The sequence below is a fragment of the Eutrigla gurnardus genome (genome assembly GCF_963514095.1).
Source record: "Eutrigla gurnardus genome assembly, chromosome: 24".
NCBI classification, from domain to species: domain Eukaryota; kingdom Metazoa; phylum Chordata; class Actinopteri; order Perciformes; family Triglidae; genus Eutrigla; species Eutrigla gurnardus.
In genome coordinates, this window is record NC_139935.1 from 2,542,505 (window position 1) to 2,564,067 (window position 21,563).

The 21,563-nt window shown below is 48.5% G+C and overlaps 4 protein-coding genes across 5 annotated transcripts; 2 read left to right on the forward strand and 2 right to left on the reverse strand.

The window, feature by feature from the left end:
- Positions 1-602: 602 nt before the first annotated feature.
- On the reverse strand, positions 603-2,538 carry LOC311010181 (required for drug-induced death protein 1; the record flags this gene model as incomplete). The annotated part of the gene is made up of 2 exons (XM_084004758.1): positions 1,824-2,538; positions 603-743 (listed from the first exon to the last, which is right to left on the reverse strand). Exons 1-2 carry the CDS (start codon positions 2,043-2,045, stop codon positions 603-605), a joined length of 363 nt encoding a protein of 120 aa, XP_083860884.1. The 5' UTR covers positions 2,046-2,538.
- A 141-nt stretch (positions 2,539-2,679) lies between these two features.
- LOC311010167 (transcriptional-regulating factor 1-like) lies at positions 2,680-6,228 on the reverse strand. Its single transcript, XM_084004741.1, has 10 exons — positions 5,443-6,228; positions 5,291-5,337; positions 5,105-5,207; positions 4,661-5,010; positions 4,446-4,585; positions 4,267-4,370; positions 3,683-3,743; positions 3,517-3,602; positions 3,325-3,432; positions 2,680-2,890 (listed from the first exon to the last, which is right to left on the reverse strand). Exons 1-10 carry the CDS (start codon positions 6,184-6,186, stop codon positions 2,840-2,842), a joined length of 1,794 nt encoding a protein of 597 aa, XP_083860867.1. The 5' UTR covers positions 6,187-6,228; the 3' UTR covers positions 2,680-2,839.
- Positions 6,229-7,845: 1,617 nt separating this feature from the next.
- Positions 7,846-11,300, forward strand: lipt1 (lipoyltransferase 1). 2 transcript variants are annotated; one of them, XM_084004753.1, is made up of 4 exons: positions 7,846-7,921; positions 8,979-9,527; positions 9,647-9,868; positions 10,338-11,300. In XM_084004753.1, exons 2-4 carry the CDS (start codon positions 8,984-8,986, stop codon positions 10,748-10,750), a joined length of 1,179 nt encoding a protein of 392 aa, XP_083860879.1. In that variant the 5' UTR covers positions 7,846-7,921; positions 8,979-8,983; the 3' UTR covers positions 10,751-11,300. The 2 variants fall into 2 exon arrangements, with proteins under 2 accessions (XP_083860879.1, XP_083860878.1); XM_084004752.1 differs by lacking the exon at positions 7,846-7,921 and adding an exon at positions 8,032-8,386.
- Positions 11,301-11,838: 538 nt separating this feature from the next.
- Positions 11,839-21,072, forward strand: eif5b (eukaryotic translation initiation factor 5B). The gene is made up of 26 exons (XM_084004717.1): positions 11,839-11,963; positions 13,261-13,377; positions 13,455-13,518; positions 13,704-13,859; positions 14,451-14,952; positions 15,034-15,173; positions 15,248-15,325; positions 15,425-15,575; positions 15,663-15,755; positions 15,850-15,936; positions 16,097-16,156; positions 16,247-16,527; positions 16,605-16,712; positions 16,798-16,908; positions 16,995-17,062; positions 17,279-17,420; positions 17,500-17,631; positions 17,917-18,099; positions 18,187-18,348; positions 18,430-18,561; positions 18,662-18,793; positions 18,964-19,040; positions 19,117-19,281; positions 19,356-19,494; positions 19,576-19,737; positions 20,494-21,072. Exons 1-26 carry the CDS (start codon positions 11,929-11,931, stop codon positions 20,599-20,601), a joined length of 3,585 nt encoding a protein of 1,194 aa, XP_083860843.1. The 5' UTR covers positions 11,839-11,928; the 3' UTR covers positions 20,602-21,072.
- Positions 21,073-21,563: the final 491 nt, after the last annotated feature.

Below are 21,563 nucleotides of genomic sequence, written 5' to 3' on the forward strand. Positions count from 1 at the left end.
AGATCAATCACAAGTGAGGCAAATGTTATTACGCCTGGAAAAGTAGTTCCTGACAAGAGTTTGAGCTAAAAAGAGCACTGGCTGGCCCTTTAAGAGCTGCTGCTTCCTGTGAGATCCAAACAGCTGATTCTCAGGTAACAGAAAGTCTAGAAAGCAGCCGAGCTTCGAAGTTAAAATAGATCTCAGTATCGTTGTCAGTATTGCAACATTTCTCAGCTGATGAAAAACACGAGTGGTGACGCGTTGTGACCAGTAGGTGGCAGCATGTTGTTTACAGAACCCACATCAGTCCATTTATTGAAGAAAATCCACTAAATAGCTTCATATGATAGTTTTAATATATACAGAAAAAATGTTTTATTTCATTCATCAGGGAAATCATTAAGAAAAGTTTATCGTACACATTATACTCGTATATATCTTTAAAACACGTCCACATTGGCATTTCAGCTATGAATGATTATGGTTTACAAATAGATATTATGAATATATATATAATACATAATGAAGACCAACAACTAAGCCGTATTAATCCTGTAACGTCATCATGTCGAAATCCAGGAAACATCCGTAAATTCTTCTGCCAGAACGTCCGTGTCCCATCATGCTCTGCTGCCGGCTGCCCGGTGGACCTCCGTCACCACGGTGACCACCATGGAGGCGGGGCTGGAGTAGGTGGAGGCCATGCCCTGCAGGCCAAGCATCAAGCAGCGCCAGCTGAACCGCAGCACCTTCCCCGCGTTCTGCCACACAGAAAACACAGCCGGGGTCAAGGTTCAACCCCCAGGAGCCTCAGGGCACTCAAATATCTCTCATATATCCCTTTGGTCCCGATCCCCAGAGGATGAACCCTCCTGATTTTGGGGATCTGACTCTTCTTCTCGTGCCACCACGACGGCAATGTTCTTCCCCAAAAGGTATCTAAACATTTTATTATTCGGTATTTCTCACAGACTTCATGGTTCCCTGAAGATGATCCGGATGATTTTGTCTTTTGTCGACATTTTAAGTTTGTCGACGGTCATGAAATGTGGTTTTTATTCCTATATTATATTTACACTTTTTAATCTTTTATTAGATATTTAAAAATATTACATAATGCTTTTTAAAATAATGAATTAATTATATTTTATGAATCAGGGTAATATATATGATATCTACATTTTTACTTTAATTTTATGGTATTTATATTAGCTGATGTTATGATGTATTTATTATTATTTCATGTGTAGCCTATATGTTATAAATTATTGTTAATATTTGTATTGCTATTTTTTAACTTTGTTTTTTTATACATAAACTTTTTACATGTAGTTGAGTTGATGTTCCCCTCAGGATGAACCAGAGCACCCGTGCTAGTAAACGTAGTCGTACCTGTTATCAGAGTTTCACATCAGGCTGAAAATGCTGTCGAGGTCAAAGGTCAAACTCACTCTGCTGAGTCAATGTTTGCCAGATTCAAACATCACCCGAGCCAAAAACTGTTAAACTGTCAAAACAGGATGTTAATTCATTTATAGAGATACATTTGTTGTGTTTTTGCAGATTTCTAATTAAAATTGGAAATAACAAATATCATTTATATTTTAATACCTGATTCTGAATACTTTTATTAGGTCTTTATGGTATTTATTTATGTAGTAGTGATTATAATTAATATATTTGTTTGTATGTTAATAACTTTTACTGTCTTTATTCTGTTATATATATTTTGTACTTCTACATATATTTAGTTTACCTCTTGTTTTCATTGGTTGACCGAACACTGATCCACAGAATATTCTGGCTCCTCTCCAGGTCAAAGGTCATGCCTTCCTTCTTACCTTCCTGTACTTCTTGTACTTCTTCTTCTTCTTGGCTTTCTTCTCCTCCTTCCTCTTCCTCCTCTCCCCCTCCTCCTCCTCCTCCTCCTCGATCAGCGGCTTGTATCGATCCGGCAGGACGGAGAAATAAACTTCTTTGGAGTTCTTCTGCGTCGTCGCCTTCTTCTTCTGTGCCGGAGGACCGGCGATGGCGGCGGCGTCCTCCTCCTCCTGCGCTCCCATCCCTCGTTCCTCCTCGTCTGTCTGACTCCTCTCCCTCCTCCTCTGACCTCCTTTTGCTCCTCCTTGTGTTCAGGCAGGAGGACCTTTGGAGCGAGGGGGCGGAGCCTCACTTTATTAATAGCCTGCAGCGTCCTCTGGACAGGAAGCGGTGGGCTTTACGGTGAGACGCGCTGAAAGCAGGCTTAGAAGAAGAATGTGAGTTTGTTTGTCGAGTGAAGAAGACGAGGAAGAAGTCGAAGTGTAACTCTCCTTCAGATGTTTGTTTGACAGAATCAACCCTGAAAGCAAACCGCTGAGTCAACATCAGGAACCTGAACAACCCGCTGCCAACAGGAACCGTTCATCTCATTCAACGTGTTGCTGGAGGGCGTTTGGGTCAATCCTGTGTTTGTGTGTTCACCAGCAGAAGTTAAGGGATGTGCTGGTCCAGGGTCAGCTGACTACGAGAGACCATGTTAACAGAAAGAGCCTGAAGCTGTTTTTCATCTCGACTTTAATAAGTGAAGCTCTGTTTGTCTTAGAGAGAGAGAGAGACAACGTCTCAACATACCTGAGCATCAAATATGAAACGATGCGTTCGCTGACGCGTCATAATTGTGGGATTAATTAAACACATAGAGGAACGAAAACAGGAAATCTAGAAATGTTTTCCTTTAATGTTCAGCAACATTTAACTTATAGTTTACAGTATGTTTATGGTGCATTGACGACCTTTGACCCCGGGGGACACTCAGAGGGACTCGATGGTCTTGGGACTCGACGGTCTTGGGACTCGATGGTCTTGTCTTGGGAGTTCATTTCCCGGACTTGAGACTTAAGAGGGGCTCTGCTGGACCGTACTGGAACTACTTTGGGCCACATGGTGTTTCCGGTAGGAACCGATAAATGTGGAACAGAAGAACCAAGGAGTCAAACGACAGGAAACAGAAAGAGTTGATCAAGAGGATCGAAACAACACCAACGGAAAATTAGAGTTGACTCACCGACACACACACACACACACACACACACACACACACACACACACACACACCCTTTAATGTCAAGTCACAGGTTGATCAGAAACGTGGCACTTCACAGGAAGTGTATTTTGAGCTTCTGTGTGTGTGTGTGTGTGGTTTCGGTGGTTTTGATTGGTTCAGGTTTCGGTTTCGGCCTGAAACAGACGACTCAGAGACGCTGCAGCTTCAGGACTCGGAGACTCTTCAGGTCATTAACGGACATCATTATTGATTATTGAGTGAGATCAGTATGTGGATCAGGAAGCTGCCTGTCTTACCTTCGTGTCGGGCAGAGAGACAGTCAGCCGGGTCGGGGTCCTCAGACTCAGCTTCCTCTTCCACAGATAGTAAAACTCCACACACTGAGACAGGGACTTGGTCTGGACCTGAGACACAAGGAGACGCGATGAGACACGAGGAGACGCGATGAGACACGATGAGACGTGATGACATCACCAGTCTGAACTCACGGCTCTCTGGATTCTGCTGAAGTCTTTCTGATGAAGCTGCAGGGATCGAACCAGCGACCTCCTCTCTGCTGCACTCCATTCTGCACCTGAAATACAGGTTCAATGCCGGGACTCCATGTCATGCATGGAACATACGTGATTGGTAGTTTGAAAACAGAATCAGTACCTGGTTGCTGTTGAGCGTTGCCGGCGGTTTCAGGTGTTGACAGCAGCTTCTCCACCGTCAGCTGGAAGAAGGAAATAAAAAGGTGACCTCAGTGTAGCTGCAGCTCAAACTACAGCAAACAGGAAGCTACTGAACATGTATATGTGTCATGTGGACTTGTCTTGTTGAGGACTTGGGGCTTGTTGGTCTAACCTGGGACAGAACTTGGGTCTTGGTGGTTGGTCTGAGGACTTTCTGGACTTGGCCGGGGAGCTGTTTGTCCTGACTAGACGTAACCTTGGACTTGTTGGTCCTGACTTGGGACTTGCCTGGGGACTTATTGGCCTTGTTGGTGACTCGGGACTTGTCATTTACATTGACTCTGGACTTGTTGTCCCTGACATGGGACTTGTGGTCTTGACTCCCAGACCTTACTGGGAACTTGTCGGTCCAGGCCTGGGTCTAGTGTGAGTGTGATGTGTTTATGCTAAGCTAGGCTAAAGACCGGAGGCAGGCGGAACCGCTAGCCCAATGATTTTAAGAGATGTTGTTGACATCTTATTGGGGACAGATGATTTAGGAAATAAGAGCCAATGAGATTTTACCAGGAAGTCTCCTCTGCTCTCTGACAGGACGTGGAGGGCAGACTCGGGCCTGGCCCCGCCCCCTGGCACCACGCTGGAGCGAGCCATCCTCAACAGAGCTTCAACTGAACAAGAAGGTGTCGGTCAAACATGGTGATCAAGATGAAATCAAGAACAGGAACACGTGTGTGTGTTGGCACCTCTGAGTTGACTGGCAGGATGCTCCAGCTCATCCCACGGCATCCACAGCAGCCGTGCATTGTGGGAGTCGGAGTCTGCGTCTTTTAGGACCTGCAGCGGCGGGATTTCAGCCTGGAAGCGCCGCCCCTCATTGATCCGCCTGTGATGGACAGCTCAGTGTGAACCGATGATCATCGTCACAAAAAAAATAAAGACAAATGGCTGTTTTACGTACGGGTTATCGTTTGGTGTCCTGGGAGGAGGGAGGGCTGTTACCATGGCAACACGATCATTGAGTCTCACAGTCTGCTGCCCCCTGGTGGCGAGGGAGCAGTACAGCCCTGGCCCCGCCCTCACGGGACTCAGCATCGGCGGAGGGGTGTAACGTGTACCGGCGGTGCCGTCCTCGGCGACGGCCTCCTCTTCTCCCTGGCGCAGCAGGCTGCGGTAGAGGGACACAGCGCCCCCGGTGGCTGGAGGCCGGCGACTGCATCGCCTCTGTTCACTCCGACACGCCTTGGCCGAGCCTCTGGACTGGACGGGCACGGAGACGGGCATCACCATGGAGACGGAGGCGTCCTCAGTCTGGAGACAAAAAAAGGTTGTAAAGGACTCATCGCCACAGACCGGTCCCCTTAAAGGTCAAGAGTCAAAAACAGGTGTTTGGATTGGTCGGGACCTTGTCGGACCCTGCGGCGGATCTGGATCTACTGTGGGACCGCATGTGTCCGTTCAACGCCGGAAGACTCCTGAAGTCACGCTGACACAGCGAACACAGCAGCCTATGACACACACACACACACACACACACATGGTAGCTCACATTACATCATCATTTACATCCATGATGTCATCGCCGGCTCACCTGGACTTGAGGACCTCCGTCCTGTTTTTAGCTTTTGGTTGTTTCATCTGAAAATGAACAGAAAGATTTGAAATCAAGAATGTTCGTACATACTTTCTTATTCGTGTATTCCCTTACTGATCACAGTGAAGATTACTGCTGAGAGTACTCACTTTGAGTACTTGTACATCGTCCCCTCCCCTGCTCTGTCCGGCAGCGAGGCCTGGAGGCCGGGCAGCACTGCCGACATCCTGGCCTCTTCCCTGTGGAGCGACACCGAGTTCAGAGTTCCTGGCGGTGTCCAGGAGAACCCCCCGGTCCTGGATCTGGAGGACGTGCCGGGGAGTCTGGAGCTGGTGGTGCTGACCAGGGTCAGAGGTCACAAGGTCATACTCCTCCAGCAGACGGCAGCTGAGACTTTGATCTCTGCTCAGCTGTGTGGAGGTTTGCAGGTTAAAGTCTCGTCTCTCGGTCCTGGGATTCATTTGAGGGCCAGGGCTGGAGGTCGGTGGAGTCTGGGGGTAACGGGGACTCGGACCCGGGCTGCCGGGGCTACAGAAGGCCTGGGGGGCATAGTTGTTCTGATAACTGTCATGGAAATACTGTGTGCTGGGGAAGTCTTCAGATATTGACGAGCTGAACTCCATGGAGCTCCATCTGTCCTGGGGGACTCCTCCGGTCGCGGATCCCGGTGGAGGGTACTGCAGCTGGGCCAGAGTCGGCTTCCAGGTACCCTGAACCCGACCAGGTGGGTCACCCTCTCCGTACAGGCCACTGGCAAGGTGTGTGCCCGTGGTGTAGGGCAGGCTGTGTGCGTTGCCCATTGCATCTCTGTGGTGAGGCCCTCCAGCACTGAACTGTACCTGGTTCTGGAGATCCACGTGGGCCGCGGTCTGGTTCTGTTTCAGACACACCATAATGTCGTGATCGTCAACAGCTGCATTTCTGCTCTTGTTGGAAGATAAATGACTTACCTGGTAGGTGTAACTGTAGCTTGTGAGCAGGGAGGAAAGTTCAGAAGGTGGTTCACATCTGCTCCAGTCTGATGGATCTAAATCTGCCTCGTGATTTTGGTTGTAGAGGTGGTGCTGGAGGTGGTGGTCTACAAAGTGGGGGGAGGTTACCTGGGGGTGGGGGACTAGATGGGGGGAGGTTACCTGGGGGTGGGGGGAGGTTACGTGGGGGTGGTGGACTAGATGGGGGGAGGTTACCTGGGGATGGGGGGAGGTTACGTGGGGGTGGTGGACTAGATGGGGGGAGGTTACCTGGGGGTGGGGGGAGGTTACGTGGGAGTGGGGGACTAGATGGGGCTCTGGGAGGTGATGGGGGGCCCTGGTCTGAGGTGCGAGGTGATAGGAGGGCACTTGGGGCTGGTTCCTGGATGGCGGGGGGGAGGACATGAAGGGAGATGACTGGGACACAGATGAGTGATGCATCATGGGAGGAGTAGAGGACGAGGAAAATGGCTACAATCAGTGATGATGTCACACACACCTGTTAACACGGAGTGTGTTCATCAGATTCACACACACACACACAGTCGTGATCTGCAGAAAGACACAAAGGAAGTCTGCTTGGTAACGACATTTCACTCTAATAAACAGGAAACTCCACATTTGATGAGTTTTAACTGGTTTTCAGTTCAACTCGAAAAAACTGAAACCTGGAAACGTTTGTATTTTATTTCTGACGACGTGCAGGGAATCAGAGGAACTTCTAAGAATTCAAACCTACAGACCAAGAAGCCCCGACTTCTCTTACGATGACGTCACATCTTCTGTTTCTTTCTTTCAAGTTAGTTTGTGTCGTTCAGAAGTACATAAACCCTTTAAACAGTTTAAAGGGGATGTTTCTTTTTAAAAATGTTATTTAAACATCAGCATTTAAAAAAAAAAGAATGAATGTAACATCGTCAGATGTTACTATAAATATATAATAAGACGGTATATAAATAAATGAATACAAGTACAATCTGTAAATAAAAACATCAACATTAAGTTAGAAATAAAAATCGCCTCTCACCTGACACATCGACTGCAACGGACTGACTGAGAGTGTGTGTGTGTGTGTGTGTGTGTGTGTGTTGTCAGGATGTGGTCACATGTTCTTCCTCTCTCTGGTCGACTCTCTTCCTCGTTATGATGATGATGATGATGTCGTCAAAGGCTTGTGAGACCGAAAAGCTCAAACAACCCAAATGAAAAAAAATCGAATTTTAATGTATATGAATAAAAGTCAACAAATATACAATTATATATGTGATGGTTTATTGACCTCGCTATAACGATACACAAGCAATCAAATATTTAATTTATAAGAATTTTGCTAAAACGTGTAAATCATTTACGATCACCCCAAACACATTTTTCAAAACCTTTTTTTTTCATTTTTGTAAAGTTGAGTTTAAACTTCCTTGAATGTATCAATTTAAATTTCTCTAAAATGTTCAGATTGCCTTCAGTTTAAATTAAAATAAAAACATGACATAATTATTTCGATTATTGATTATCGATAACTGTGAATTAATTATTTAGTAACTCTATTAATAACTTCCTGACGGTCGGAACTCTTCTCAGGGTAGACGACCGCAGCGCAGTCCGGAGCCTTCACAGCGTGGGACCGAGGTCGGAATTCAGTAACAAACCGGAAATGGTACGTTGCAATTTTTAGCCGTCACAATAAAAGAATGGGAGAAAAGAACGGCGTTTACTATTGGAATAATCGCATTTATGCTTTTAGTTTGAAAATATGGGAGCGGAAGTTCGTTCTCCGTCGTCCCTGCCGCCGCTTCCTGTCCTCGGTGTTCAGGTTTAGCAGTCAAACCGTTCAGATTTTTTCCAGTTTCATACATCGAACTGTTTTATTAACGATTGTTTATTAAATTAAAATGTTTAACGTTTTTATTTGAGTCGACAGCGACGTTCACGAGCTAAATGCTAATGCTACCGCTAACGGACAGCTCGCGCTCACTTTGACGGAAGGTTGCGTCACTCATTCAGGACGTATAGTGTCCGGATGTAACGCAGTACATTCACTCCAGTACTGTACCCGAAGTACATTTCTCAAGTACTTGTACTTCACTTGAGTACTTCCGTTTCCTGCTCCACCACATCTCAGGTAAACTTTTTTATTATTAATACACAGCCTAATCAACTGTTAAATGATGCTCTAATTGTGACATCATATACATTTTATTTAATTTTTCCTTCAACATACCACAAACATACATCTATAATAATATTTTACAGTGTCTTTCTTTCTTTTTTTTTCATCATTTTGTTTTAGTTTGGGTACATTTTTATTTGTTTTATTTTATTGATGCTTTTGACTGCAGAACTTTGCTTTATTGTCTTATTCTTTGTAAATATCTGCGCACTGAAGACCAAGGCAAATTCCTTGTTTGTGAAAACTTACTTGGTAATAAACTACCAGAAGTATATAAAGTAATTAATGCAAACACGTGTTTTTGTATAGTTATGTATAGATAACAATGACATTAATTTCATAAGGTTATAAGGTCTTTATTTTTTTGATGTACTGCTGTTTATTTATTTTTGGTTTATTTCATATTTTTATTTTATTATTATTAATAATTTGTATTAATTGTATTGTTTGTTGTCTTTTATGTTTGAAAATGGACAATAAAACTCTTGATCTAAAAAAAAAAAAAGGAATGTCGTAGGGTTATTGTGAGTATTTTATTTTGAAGGGGCCATGATGTCAAACATCTGGAGGACGCTGGCTCTGGGAAGAAGCTGCTTAGGTGTCTGCAGGTGTCAGACCAGCATCCAGCCGGCTCGGACCAGGACCAGCTCCGGCGGCGGTCTCCTGGCCTGGGACGGCAGCAGCAGTGGAGGAGGCCTGGTCCTGCGCTCCCAGTCCACCGACGTGTACCAGAACCTGGCCCTGGAGGACTGGATCGACGCCAACGTGGACCTGCAACAACGCAGCATCCTGCTGCTGTGGAGGAACGGGCCGGCCGTGGTCATCGGGCGCCACCAGAACCCCTGGTCCGAGTGCAATCTGCCGGCCATGAGGAAGGCAGGGGTCGCCCTGGCCCGGCGGCGGAGCGGCGGCGGGACGGTCTACCACGACCTCGGGAACCTCAACATGACCTTCTTCACCTCCAAGAAGGCGTACGACCGGCGGAGGAACCTGAAGGTCGTCACGGAGGCCCTGAGGCGGATCCGTCCCGGTCTGGACGTCCAGGCCACGGACCGCTTTGACATCCTACTCAACGGACACTTGAAGATCTCAGGTAGGAGGACGGGGGGCTGGAGCGAGACCGGAGCTGAGACTACAACTACGTAGCCCAGAGTGCACTGCAGTAGAAACATCTAGTGGATTGGACTAAAATAATAACAATGTCGTTTACAGGAAGTGCCTCCAGACTGAGCAGGAAGTCGTCCTACCATCACTGCACCCTGCTGCACTCAGCCGACCGCTCCTCCCTCGCCGCCGTGCTCCGCCCCTCTTGTCCCGGTATCCATAGCAACGCCACGCCCAGCGTCCCCTCGCCTGTCGCCAACCTGCTGGACCACGCCCCCAAGTTGCAGTGGGAGGAACTTCTGGCTGCCCTGGCGCACCAGTACAACACAGGTACTCTACCGGTGTGATGTGTGGTGGCTGAGGCCCCCTGCTGGCCGTGTGGTGTGATTACAGCTGAAACAGCCATATTTCCTAAAGAATATAATGTTAAATGATTCATTAATAACGAGTAGGAACAACAACAAAAAACAAAAAAATCTGTTCTTCCATCAAAAGCTTTGAGAATATATTTTAGAAAAATAAAAAGACAACATGTAGAAATAAATTCTAATAAAAAATAAAATGCATAGAAACATTTAAATTCAGTATATGGCAGTGGTGACATCATCACGTTTGGAAACTATTGACCAATCGATGTGCAAGTAAACATAAATAAATGTTGGTGAGTTAATAGATAGAATGACGTGGTGAGCAGTGATGTCACAGTGTACGCCAGGGTGTAGCGGTACACTGTGACATCACGCGGACCTTTAAAGGGGCTCTGACTAACTTCCTGTCCCTCCTGATTCAAACCCCTCAGAGTTCGGCTTCAGCGCCCCCTCCACGCTCGTTGACCCGGCGGACGAGTCAGCGTTCCCCGGAGTCGGCAGGGCAACGGCGGAGCTGCGCGGCTGGGACTGGACGTTCGGCAGGACGCCCAAGTTCAGCGTCCAGACCCTCCTGGAGCTGACGGACGAGTGCTCAGCCAATCGCAGCTCGGCTCGGCTGCACGTGGAGGTGAAGGGCGGCGTGGTCGAAGGCTGCCAGCTGGACGTCCCCGAGAGCTGGCTGCCACGGCATCTGAGCTGCGAGCTGAGCGGCGTGCTGGTTGGGGAGCGCTTCGGACCTCACGGAGCGGCCGCCGGAATTGCCGCACTGCTGCGGGCGGCAAGCGGCGATCTGCGGCCGAGACTCCACAACCTGTGTGACGCTGTTACGTCAGCGATGGGCTGAACGCACACGAGGCCTCTGATTGGTTCATCGGCAGGAAGCCGATTCCAGCCACAACACGAAAGACCATCAAATACATTTAGTTGATGATAAATTAATAGTTTCAGTCTTTTTTTTCATGCAAACTTACAAAAAACTGTCTGTTTGGACTATTGGTCTCAGGTTTGAATTTATTTTAGTTATTTATTGTCATATGAACAACGATGCTCATTAGATATGTGTAAAATCGCCAAAGACATGCATACATTATATACATTTTATATATATATGTATATATTCTAATGTAAAATAAATCTCTTAATGATGATTATTGAGGATAATTGTTGGGTCAAAAACATCACGAACGTCAGGCAGGTCATGTCACAGGACGCATGCGCAGTTCTCCGATTGGAGCCATGCGTGCTGCCGGAAAAGAGAGAATAAAGAGCGAGGTGTCACTCTGCTGTTTTCTGCTGGACCTGAAAGCTTCTTAACGTATATTTATAGTATAAACGGATGTATTTCATCAACAAACGACAGATTTGCCTCTCGTTGGCTTTATTTGAACGAATAAAGATTGTATTTATATATACATTACATGTATATGCAATTTGTTTATATATAATAACACCATTGTAGCATTATTTATACATGTTATCTGTACTTAAACTTGAGTACTTATTTTAATGATGTCTTACTTTTCCTCCCTACATGTTAAAATATTCTTTCTACTCGTCATATTTGTAAAACAGGCTCATTACTTTAGTTTCAATGCATTTGAGGGGAATTATTGATCTTTTTTTTTTACAAGCAACCAACTGAATCTCTCGTCATATTAATAATAATAAAAAAAACAGCCAGTAGAAATAGGGATACTTCATACATTGAGTACATTTGATTTGATACATCTTGTTTTTGTTTTAATCTATTTTATTGATCATAGATTTGTTTACATTTTCTAAAATATAGTATATTATATATTTATTAATTTAATTTAAAAACAACAAATAAAACAATTAAAAACAATACAAGACTGTAGCAGCTGTTCCCGGATCGGTCGGTGAGCGGGAAAACGCAGCGGAGTCAGACCTCCCTCTCGCCGTCCGTCACGAGGCGATCTTCGTGTGGATGTGAGCCTGTCGTGTGTGTCGGTCCAGCGGACAGAGACCCGGAGAGACTCGGAGACCCGCAGCGGCAGCAGGATGGGCAAGAAACAGAAGAAGTCCGGAGAGGACAGGTAGAGAGCTCCGGCGGCTCGTCACGCGCACACCCGCGCGCGCTGACAACCGCCACAGCGCTCGCGAGAGGCCCCCGCCGTTAGCCGGCTGCTACTTTAGCTTAGCGGCTAGCAGTTTACGAAGCCACGAGAAGTCAGCCCCGGTTAGCGTCATGGTTAGCGTGTAACTTAGCATCAACAGAACCCCCCCCGTCTTCCAGCTCCGTGAACGGGCTTTCAATATAACACGTGAGACCTGTCTGTCTGTCTGCCGGTCTAACCGCCGCTAACCTGCTGTCTAAACAGCGCGTGGAAGCTAAGTTGCTAAATGCTAACAATACCAGTGGAGTGGGGCAGATGCTAAGCTAACTGCTAGCAGCACCGTTGCTTGCTAACGTTGGCAGTCTGACGTAACATCGGGTAAATGCTCACCTGGTACTCACCTGTACAAGTATCACAAAACAATACCTCACTACGAGATGAGGTTCTGCATTCAAACATAGTACTAGCTGAGAGTATACTGGAATTATCAGCTAAATGTACTACTAGTAAAAAATACTAGTACTGTCATGAAATAGTATTTTGCTATATCACTAATTAATACACACGAGTACTCTGATGTTGTAGTACTTTTAGCCACTTTGTGTACTGCTGTGTAGAAGTATCACAGAAACCTATCTTACAAAGTAACTACAGCTGTCAGATACATGACGTGGAGGTACAAGTACACATTTCCTTGTGTGATGTATTGTAGTAGAAGTATAAACTTGTGTATTGATCTCTGATCGACCAATAGGAGAGGAGTTGACCCATGACTGACAGCCTCATTTGCATAGATTTAAATAGATAAATAAATGTGTGTATTTGTTTAGTTATTTAGGTATTGTTTTCTTTATGTTTTTATACATTTTCAAATGTAATTAGTACATCTATAAATATGTACAAATAATTAATGAATGAAGCTAATTGAACCAGATTTAAAGATGTATACATTTATAAATCTATTTATTTCAAATAACATAATTAATGTGGTCATTTATCTTCAGAAGAATTGTTTAGTTTTTTTGCTGAAGCTGTTCTCTGATCAGATTCTGCTCGCCGCGGGTCAGAGGGGGCTGATGGGAAATAAAAGGCTGTGATGAAAGCGTTGAGTCGGCAGCTTTTCATGTGTTCACATTGTTCTGACACACAGGGAGAGAGAGAGCTAATCCCGCTGCTGTCTCTCCACCTCAGTGTCACCTGTTGAAGTCCTGACATCCAAAGCTGCTTATAATCACGTATTGATTTCTAATCGTCGATGTTATTGATCTGTGTTCAGTGCCAAAGACGACGGCGTCGACATCGATGCTCTCGCTGCAGAGATCGAAGGAGCCGGAGCCTCCAAGGAGCCCAAAGGCAAGAAGAAGAAGAAAGGAGCCAAGAAGGAGGACTACGAGTACGACACTGCTCCTCCTCCTCTTCATCGTCTTCATCGCCTTTGTCCTACTAACTGTCGTGTTTGTCCTCCTGCAGTGAGGACGACATCCTGAAGGAGCTGGAGGAGCTTTCTGTGGAGACGCAGGGAGGAAAAGCAAAGGTAAACACGGGTCAGGATCCGGGTCTCTGTCTTCCTGTTCTGGGGCATCATGGTCACAATTAACGTATTAAGAGGAAAGAAAAAACAAGTATGATGAAAACTGTAAAAATATATCTGCTCTTAAGTAGTTTGCACGATAAAAATAAGACAAATGATTAATTAACTGCTGATTTTCATCAATGGAGCCGGAGGAGCCGGAGATCGTCGAGCCTCCCAAACCAGAGAAGAAGAAGACCAGGAAGGGGAAGAAAGGCGGAGCCAGCCCCGAGGATGAGGAGGACGAAGGTGAAGGTCGGGCTGAGGGAGAACAGAGGAACGGGGAGCAGAAGGAGGACAAGAAGGTGAGAAAGGAAACAACGTTTGTCCCTTCTCAGCCTCCGTACATTTATCAGGGTTGGTAAGGGTGCTGGAAATCCTTTAAAACACGTGAATTTTAGTGTTTCAAGGTTTGAAAAGTGCTTGGATTTAGAATAAAGGTCTTGAAATGTGTGTTGTATGTGATGACATCTATGATAGAACAGAGAAAAGAAGATCTCCATATTTGAGGGACTGAAAACAGCATTTTCTGACATTTCTTTATGAAAAATGACTTTTGATGATGAACAGATGATGAAAAATAGTTGGTGATTATATTTCTGTGGATCTGTTAGTGGAATTAGTTTTCCTTTCATTTGTGGTCCTTCTGTAAAAAGCTGTCTCCAAACATCATGTTGGTTGTTTAGAGGACAATAACATCTCATTTAATGTGATGAACAAGTGACATAATAAGTTGACTGAATACTGACCATTGGATTGATGCAAGTATGTAGTTTACCACAGCTGGAAGGTGCTGGAAAAGCATGGGAATGCACCTGGAAATGCTTGGAAAGTGCTTGAATTTGATTTTGAAAAGGTTAAGTCACCTTGGATTAAACTTGTCTCCCTGTCTGCAGACGCCTCCTGCTGCTCCTCCCTCCGACTCTGAGGACGACAGCGAATCACAATCTCGCCTCACCACCAAAGCAGTCAGAAAGGTGTCGGAGGAAGAGGAAGACGAGGTCAAAGACGTGAGGACGCTCGGAGGAGGAGGAGGAGGGAAGGATGAGGATGGCTCGGAGGAGGAGGAGGAGGAGGAAGAGTTGACCTCCAAGAGAGACAAGAAGAAGAAAGGAAAAGCGGCGAAGCCGGACAGCGAGGAGGAGGAGGAGCAGCAGGAGGAGGACGGCGGCGGCTTCAAGATGAAGACGGCGGCGCAGAAGAAGGCGGAGAAGAAGGAGCGGGACAAGAAGAAGAAGGAGGAGGAGCGGTTGAAGCAGAAGAAGCAGAAGGAGAAGGAGAGCAGCGTGGAGCCCAAGAAAGAGCCAGAGAAGAAGACGGAGGAGGCCACGCCCCCTCAGGAACCTCCACCCATCACACCGGCGGATGACCAAGAAGAGGCGGAGCCAGCAGCTGAAGGTGAGATGTCAAGACAGGAGGTTCTAACGCTCAAAGCGGCGTCGTCTCACTTGTCTTCTTCTGCTGTGTTTTATCCTGCAGAGGAGACGGAGGGCGACAAGAAGAAGAAGGACAAGAAGAAGAAGAAGGGCGAGAAGGAGAAGGAGAAGGAGGAGAAGAAGAAGGGACCCAGCAAGGCCACTGTGAAGGCCATGCAGGAGGCGCTGGCCAGGATGAAAGAGGTGCTGCTGCTGCTGCTGCTGCATTCTGGGAAATGCAGTCTTTGTGGCGGTTAACGGTGAATGTTTGTCTGCAGGAGGAGGAGACAGCCAAGAGGGAGGAGGAGGAGCGCATTCAGAGGCTGGAGGAGATGGAGAAGCAGCGGCTGGAGCAGGTAACACACACAGACTCACCCACCTCCTCTCGCATGATGACATTGCCCCGGCTCCTCCCTGACCTTTGAACCCCCCCCCCCCCCCCCCCCCCCCATCAGGAGCGACTGGAGCAGGAGCGGCGGGAGAAGAAGAAGCAGAAGGAGAAGGAGAGGAAGGAGCGTCTGAAGAAGGAGGGGAAGCTGCTCACCAAAGCCCAGCGGGACGCCCGAGCTCGGGCCGAGGCCACGCTCAAGCTGCTGCAGGCCCAGGGTGATTAGCCTAGCTTAGCATAAAGACTGGAAGCGGGGGGAAAGTGTTAGCCTGGTGCTCCCAATGACTGGTGTGTGTCCTGTCCAGGTGTTGAGGTGCCGTCCAAAGACTCGATGCCAAAGAAGAAGCCGGTCTACGGGGACAAGAGGAGGAAAAAGCCCAGCGCCCCGACCCCTGAAGGTAGCTCACCCCCCGCCCCCCCACGGGGATCACCGGGACCCCCATCACTGGTCTGACTAGCAGTAAGTAACACCTGTGTCTCCGTCACCCCTAGAAACCTCCGAGGTGGTTTCACCCGTGGCCGAGACACCAGAGCCCGTCGCCATGGAGACGGAGGCTGTGACGCCGCCTGCAGAGCCAGGTGAGTTCAAGGAAGTTCAGAGAAGATTCATCGTCACGATGGAGACTTCTGTCTGTCTTTTTTCCTGTCTGTCTTCCTCATCTCTGTCTGTCTGTCTGTCGTTCTGGTCTGTGGTCCTCGTGTCTGTCTGTCTGTCTCACTCGTCTCCTCTTCTGTCCAGAGGTGAAGCCAGAAGCGGCGGTGGACGACTGGGAGGCCATCGCCACCGATGAGGAGAAAGGTGAGCAGGAAGTCGTCAAGTATCACAGACTGCAGTACTACTGAAAGTAGTAATACTACAGAGGCAGTAACTGTTGTATTTGAACACCAGAGCTGAAGAAAGTCCACATCGAGGTGAAGGAGGACCCCGCCGCTCCACCTCAGCCCGAAGGCAGCGAGGAAGACGAGGAGGACGAAGATGAGGAGGACGACGAGGAGGACGAGGAGGAGGAGAGCGAGGAGGAGAAGGAGGCGACGCCGGTGGCGCCGGCGGTGGCGAGTCACGGGAAGAGGAGGGCGAAGGAGAGCGAGGACGAGAGCAGCGAGAGCGACGACGACGACGGCAGGACGAAGGATGAACGGCTGTATGACCGCGCCAAGAGGAGGATCGAGGTGAGGGGCGGAGCCAAAGCCTGACTCTCCTCGCCGCCGCCGTCACTGACCACCTGTCTGCCTGCGTGTTTCCATAGAAACGGCGAGCGGAGAACATGAGGAACATCGACCTGGACACGCTGAGGGCGCCGGTGGTGTGCGTGCTTGGACACGTCGACACCGGCAAGACTAAGATCCTCGACAAGGTGACGCTCGCCCGCTGCTTCCTTTTTCCTGTCTGCTTTCTGGCGCGTTGCCTTGGTAACCCTGTGTGTGTCTGTGTGTGTGTAGCTGCGAAACACCAACGTTCAGGACGGCGAGGCCGGAGGAATCACGCAGCAGATCGGAGCCACGAACGTCCCCAGAGACACGATAGTGGAGCAGACGAGGATGGTGAAAAACGTACGGCAGCGCTCTCTCACGATGATGATGTCACTAATCAATCAATCAATCAGTCCATCAGCCTTAATGAATGTGTCTCTATGCAGTTTGACAAAGACAACCTCAAGATCCCTGGAATGCTGATCATCGACACTCCTGGTCACGAGTCCTTCAGGTAACATGAGTACTAGTACTACACAGTGCAGGTACTAATACTACCACACAAGTAAAAGTACATCGGTATACATGTGTCACGTGTAGTTAAAGTATTAGAGTATCTCCATCATCAGGTTATCATGACAGGAATGCTACCGTTGTTACTGAACGTTTGATAACTGTCGTCATTGATCGGTCTGCTGATGATTGTCGGGGGTCTGCGTGTGTTGCCTAGCAACCTGAGGAACCGCGGCAGCTCTCTGTGTGACATCGCCATCCTGGTGGTGGACGTGATGCACGGCCTGGAGCCGCAGACGCTGGAGTCCATCAACCTGCTGAAGGAGAAGAAGTGCCCCTTCATCGTCGCCCTCAACAAGGTCAGTGGCCGCGCCGCCCCCCCGGCTGGCCCCGCCCCCTCTTCCTGCCTGCTGATGCTGTCATCGTTGTGTTCGCCAGGTGGACCGGCTGTACGACTGGAAGAGGAGCCCGGAGACGGACTTCGTGACCACGCTGAAGAAGCAGAAGAAGAACACCAAGGACGAGTTCGACGAGCGGGCCAAGGCCGTCATCGTGGAGTTCGCTCAGCAGGTGTGGGGCGTTGCATCATCACTCCATCAGCGGAGGGAGCAGGGTGCTAGGGAGCAGGGTGCTAGGGAGCAGGGTGCTAGGGAGCAGGGTGCTAGGGAGCAGGGTGCAAGGGAGCAGGGTGCAAGGGAGCAGGGTGCTGGAGACCAACAAGCAGAGATGTGATCTAAAAGGGTGATGTGGTTGGCGGATGTAGTACGGCAGACAGAAAGTAGTTCCACTAATAATGGTCTGTGGAGGATCAGGTCTCTGGAAAGACTGGATGCTCACCACGTTGTCCTTCCTCAGGGTCTCAACGCCGCCTTGTTCTTCGAGAACAAAGACCCCCGGACCTTCGTGTCGCTGGTTCCCACCTCGGCCCACAGCGGCGACGGGATGGGGAACCTCATCTCCCTGCTGGTGGACCTCACCCAGACCATGCTGGCCCGCCGGCTGGCTCATTGCGACGAGCTGCGAGCTCAGGTCATGGAGGTAAGAGGGTCCTGGCGTGGAAGGGAGGGAGGGAGGGGGGGGTGGGTGTCGTGGGGATACCGCTGATCCAGGTCTGCGTGTGTCCAGGTGAAGGCTCTGCCCGGTATGGGGACCACGATAGACGTGATCCTGATCAACGGGCGCCTGCGGGAGGGAGAGACCATCATCGTACCAGGGGTGGAGGGACCAATCGTAACACAGATCCGAGGGCTGCTGCTGCCCCCCCCTCTGAAGGAGCTCAGAGTCAAGGTAACCCCTTCAATCCATACATCTCCTTCATGGCTTTTATTTGGATGGGTGTATTGATTGATTGGTGTATGGATTGTGTAGAACCAGTACGAGAAGCACAAGGAGGTGTCGACGGCTCAGGGCGTGAAGATTCTGGGTAAAGACCTGGAGAAGACTCTGGCGGGGCTCCCCCTGCTGGTGGCCCACAAGGACGACGAGATCCCAGTCCTGAGGGTAACACACACACACACACACACACACACACACACACACACTCTTAACTGTGTACTGGTCCAGCGAGGGTCCCAGTTGACTGCCGGCTGCTGGTTTTCAGGATGAACTGATCCGGGAGCTCAAACAGACTCTGAGCTCCATCAAGCTGGAGGAGAAGGGGGTCTACGTCCAGGCGTCCACCCTGGGGTCCCTGGAGGCCCTGCTGGAGTTCCTCCGCACCTCTAAAGTCCCTGTGAGTACCTGTCTGTCTACCTGTCTGCCTGTCTTATCGATATCGTTTTATCGTATAATTCTGTTCCTGCTGCTGAGGCTGCTGTGGGATCGGAGTTATACTCTGAAAAGCAACAGGAAGTAGACAGTAGTCGGGGAGGATTATGACCTCTGACCTCTGTCTCTCTGCAGTACGCTGGCATCAACATCGGCCCGGTCCACAAGAAGGATGTGATGAAGGCGTCGACGATGCTGGAGCACGACGTGCAGTACGTCTCTACTGATGGTGATGATGGTGATGATGATGATGATGGCGGTGGTTCTGATGATGGTGTTCGTGTGCAGGTACGCGGTGATCCTGGCGTTTGACGTGAAGGTGGAGCGTGAGAGCCAGGAGATGGCCGACACTCTGGGCGTCCGGATCTTCTGGGCCGAGATCATCTACCATCTGTTCGACGCCTTCACCAAGTTCCGGGAGGACTACAAGAAGGCCAAGCAGGACGAGTTCAAGTAGGGCCACGCCCCCTTCCACGCCCCACTTCCTGTTTGCCGCCACCAGTTAATAACGCTCCTCCTGTCTGCAGGCACATCGCCGTGTTCCCGGCGAAGCTGAAGATTCTCCCTCAGTTCATCTTTAACTCCAGAGACCCCATCGTGATGGGCGTCACCATCGAGGCCGGCATCCTGCGGCAGGGCACGCCGCTCTGCGTGCCCAGCAAAGGGGTAAGACACGCCCACGGAGGGGCTCAGCCAATCACAGCGCTCTCTGACCCGCTAACCTCAGGTTTGTCTCGATTGTTTCAGTTCGTGGACATCGGCATCGTCACCAGCATCGAGATGAACCACAAGTCCGTGGACTCCGCCAAGAAGGGCCAGGAGATCTGCATCAAGGTAGAGCCCATCCCCGGGGAGTCGCCCAAGATGTACGGACGCCACTTTGAGGCCACTGACGTCATCGTCACCAAGGTGAGGAGGAGGGGGAGGAGGAGCACGATGGAGAGGAGGAACGGGAGGAGAGGGAGGAGGAGTTAAAACAAACGCGGGAACATTTCAGTTACAAAAATCCTTCAGAAGTTTGCAGTTTGCTTCTTTCCGCCGTCGCCATGGTAACAAGGAAACAGGCGGAGAAGGAGTAGGGGGAGGGAGGGGAGGAGGATCGAGATGGAGAGGAGGGACAGGAGGAGTTAAAACAAAGTTCCAAAAAACCTTCAGAAGTTTTCAGTTTTTCCATCTTTCTGCCGCCACGGCCGCCGTCGCCACAGTAACAAGGAAACAGGAAGTGGTTTCACAGTGAAGGTAGTTTGGTCGTCGACAGGAGACGGAGAGACGAGAAGAAATGAGAGGAAACGTAGGTAAGATGGAGCGAGGGCCAAAGTTTTCACATTTGAGAGAAAGTTTAGTTACAGCGTAGCGAGGGAGCAAACGGAAGCTAGCGTAAGTTAGGGGAAGTTCGCTAGCTATTACATCACGTACTGTTAAAGCTTGAACAGTGTTAGCATGCTAACCGCTACGTACGCTAAGTATGTTTGTAATTGATTTTTGTGTTTACGATATCTGTTAATACAACGTAGTTTTTATATAACTACGAGATGAAAGTCGATGAAGTTCTGTTTTCTTTTGTTGTCAAACATCTACAGGAAGTGATGCAACGTGAACATTGTGTATGAAATGCTTTTATTGTTTTAAAACTCCCTCCGTGACGACTTCCTGCCTGCGTTCCAGATCACACGAGCGTCCATCGACGCCCTGAAGAACTGGTTCAGAGACGAGATGACAAAGACGGACTGGCAGCTGATCATGGAGCTGAAGAAGACCTTTGAGATCATCTGAGGGAGCACACACACACATGGACACACACACACAGACACACACACACACACACACTCACACACACTCTCTCAGTATTCCAACGTGCCTGTTCTTCAGCATCAACGTTGTGTTATTTCTTCTTCTTCTCTGATTTGTGGCTGCTGCTTTGTGTCCCAGGCTCCGCCCCCTTCCCCCCCTTCACGCCTCCTCCCCAGACTTAACGAGCTCAACGAGGAGCCAGGTGTATTGTGGGGGATTTGTTTTTGAGCAAGCATCTGGGGGCTTAAAGAGGAGGAAAAAATATATATTTTTTTCTGGTTTCACACAAAAAAGGCCCAAATTGTTGGACGCGGCGACGGCGTCGCCTCTGAAAGACTCGCCGGCGGTGGCGCCAACTCGACGTTTTGTCGGCTGTGTCGGAGGTTTGAATGATGGAAGATTTTAAACTGTTTCTGCTGGAACTGATGATAAAATAAACTCCATGATTCTGAAGGAACCTGCAGCGTTTTCTGTTCAGGAGGAGGAGAACGTCCCGGCCGGCTCTTGATAATAACGTTTTACATTTCAAAAGGTTTTAATCCCATCGCGTACATGTGTGTAAATCCAGTCTTTTTTTCTTTTTAAAGGTGATTAATGTGCAAACCTGAACACGTTTGAATTCTGCTCTGATTTGTCATTTTCATGAAAAGTTGGATTTTAACATCTGAAGAGTCAAGAACCTTTAAATAAAGCTGGCAAAAGAAACCCTGAGGACCTGAAGCTGAATAAATAAAATAATTAAATGAGTATAGAAAGACCTTTTAATGACCAGGATGTTAAAACGTGAAACTGATTATATTCCTGTAAAAATCATCCAGATGTTTTCAGAATTAATCAGCGTCGGAGAGCAGCGACTGGTTTTGAACCTCCTCCTTGTGCTGCATTCGAGGACCCTCTGACATCTGAGTTTTAAGTTGACGTTTGTCCTTGTGGGAAAGTAACTA

Excerpts from the sequence above, each read along its gene's own strand:
- lipt1 (XM_084004753.1), top strand. The coding sequence starts at position 8,984 with ATGATGTCAAACATCTGGAGGACGCTGGCTCTGGGAAGAAGCTGCTTA. Across the intron at positions 9,528-9,646 it reads CGGACACTTGAAGATCTCAG|GAAGTGCCTCCAGACTGAGC; the intron begins GTAGGAGGACGG and ends TGTCGTTTACAG. Across the intron at positions 9,869-10,337 it reads GGCGCACCAGTACAACACAG|AGTTCGGCTTCAGCGCCCCC; the intron begins GTACTCTACCGG and ends CAAACCCCTCAG.
- eif5b (XM_084004717.1), top strand. The coding sequence starts at position 11,929 with ATGGGCAAGAAACAGAAGAAGTCCGGAGAGGACAG. Across the intron at positions 13,519-13,703 it reads CGCAGGGAGGAAAAGCAAAG|CCGGAGGAGCCGGAGATCGT; the intron begins GTAAACACGGGT and ends TCATCAATGGAG. Across the intron at positions 17,632-17,916 it reads TCGTGGAGTTCGCTCAGCAG|GGTCTCAACGCCGCCTTGTT; the intron begins GTGTGGGGCGTT and ends GTCCTTCCTCAG.
- LOC311010167 (XM_084004741.1), bottom strand. The coding sequence starts at position 6,186 with ATGGTGTGTCTGAAACAGAACCAGACCGCGGCCCACGTGGATCTCCAG. Across the intron at positions 4,586-4,660 it reads AGGACACCAAACGATAACCC|GCGGATCAATGAGGGGCGGC; the intron begins GTACGTAAAACA and ends TGTCCATCACAG. Across the intron at positions 2,891-3,324 it reads TCTCTCTGCCCGACACGAAG|TTCCAGTACGGTCCAGCAGA; the intron begins GTAAGACAGGCA and ends GGCCCAAAGTAG.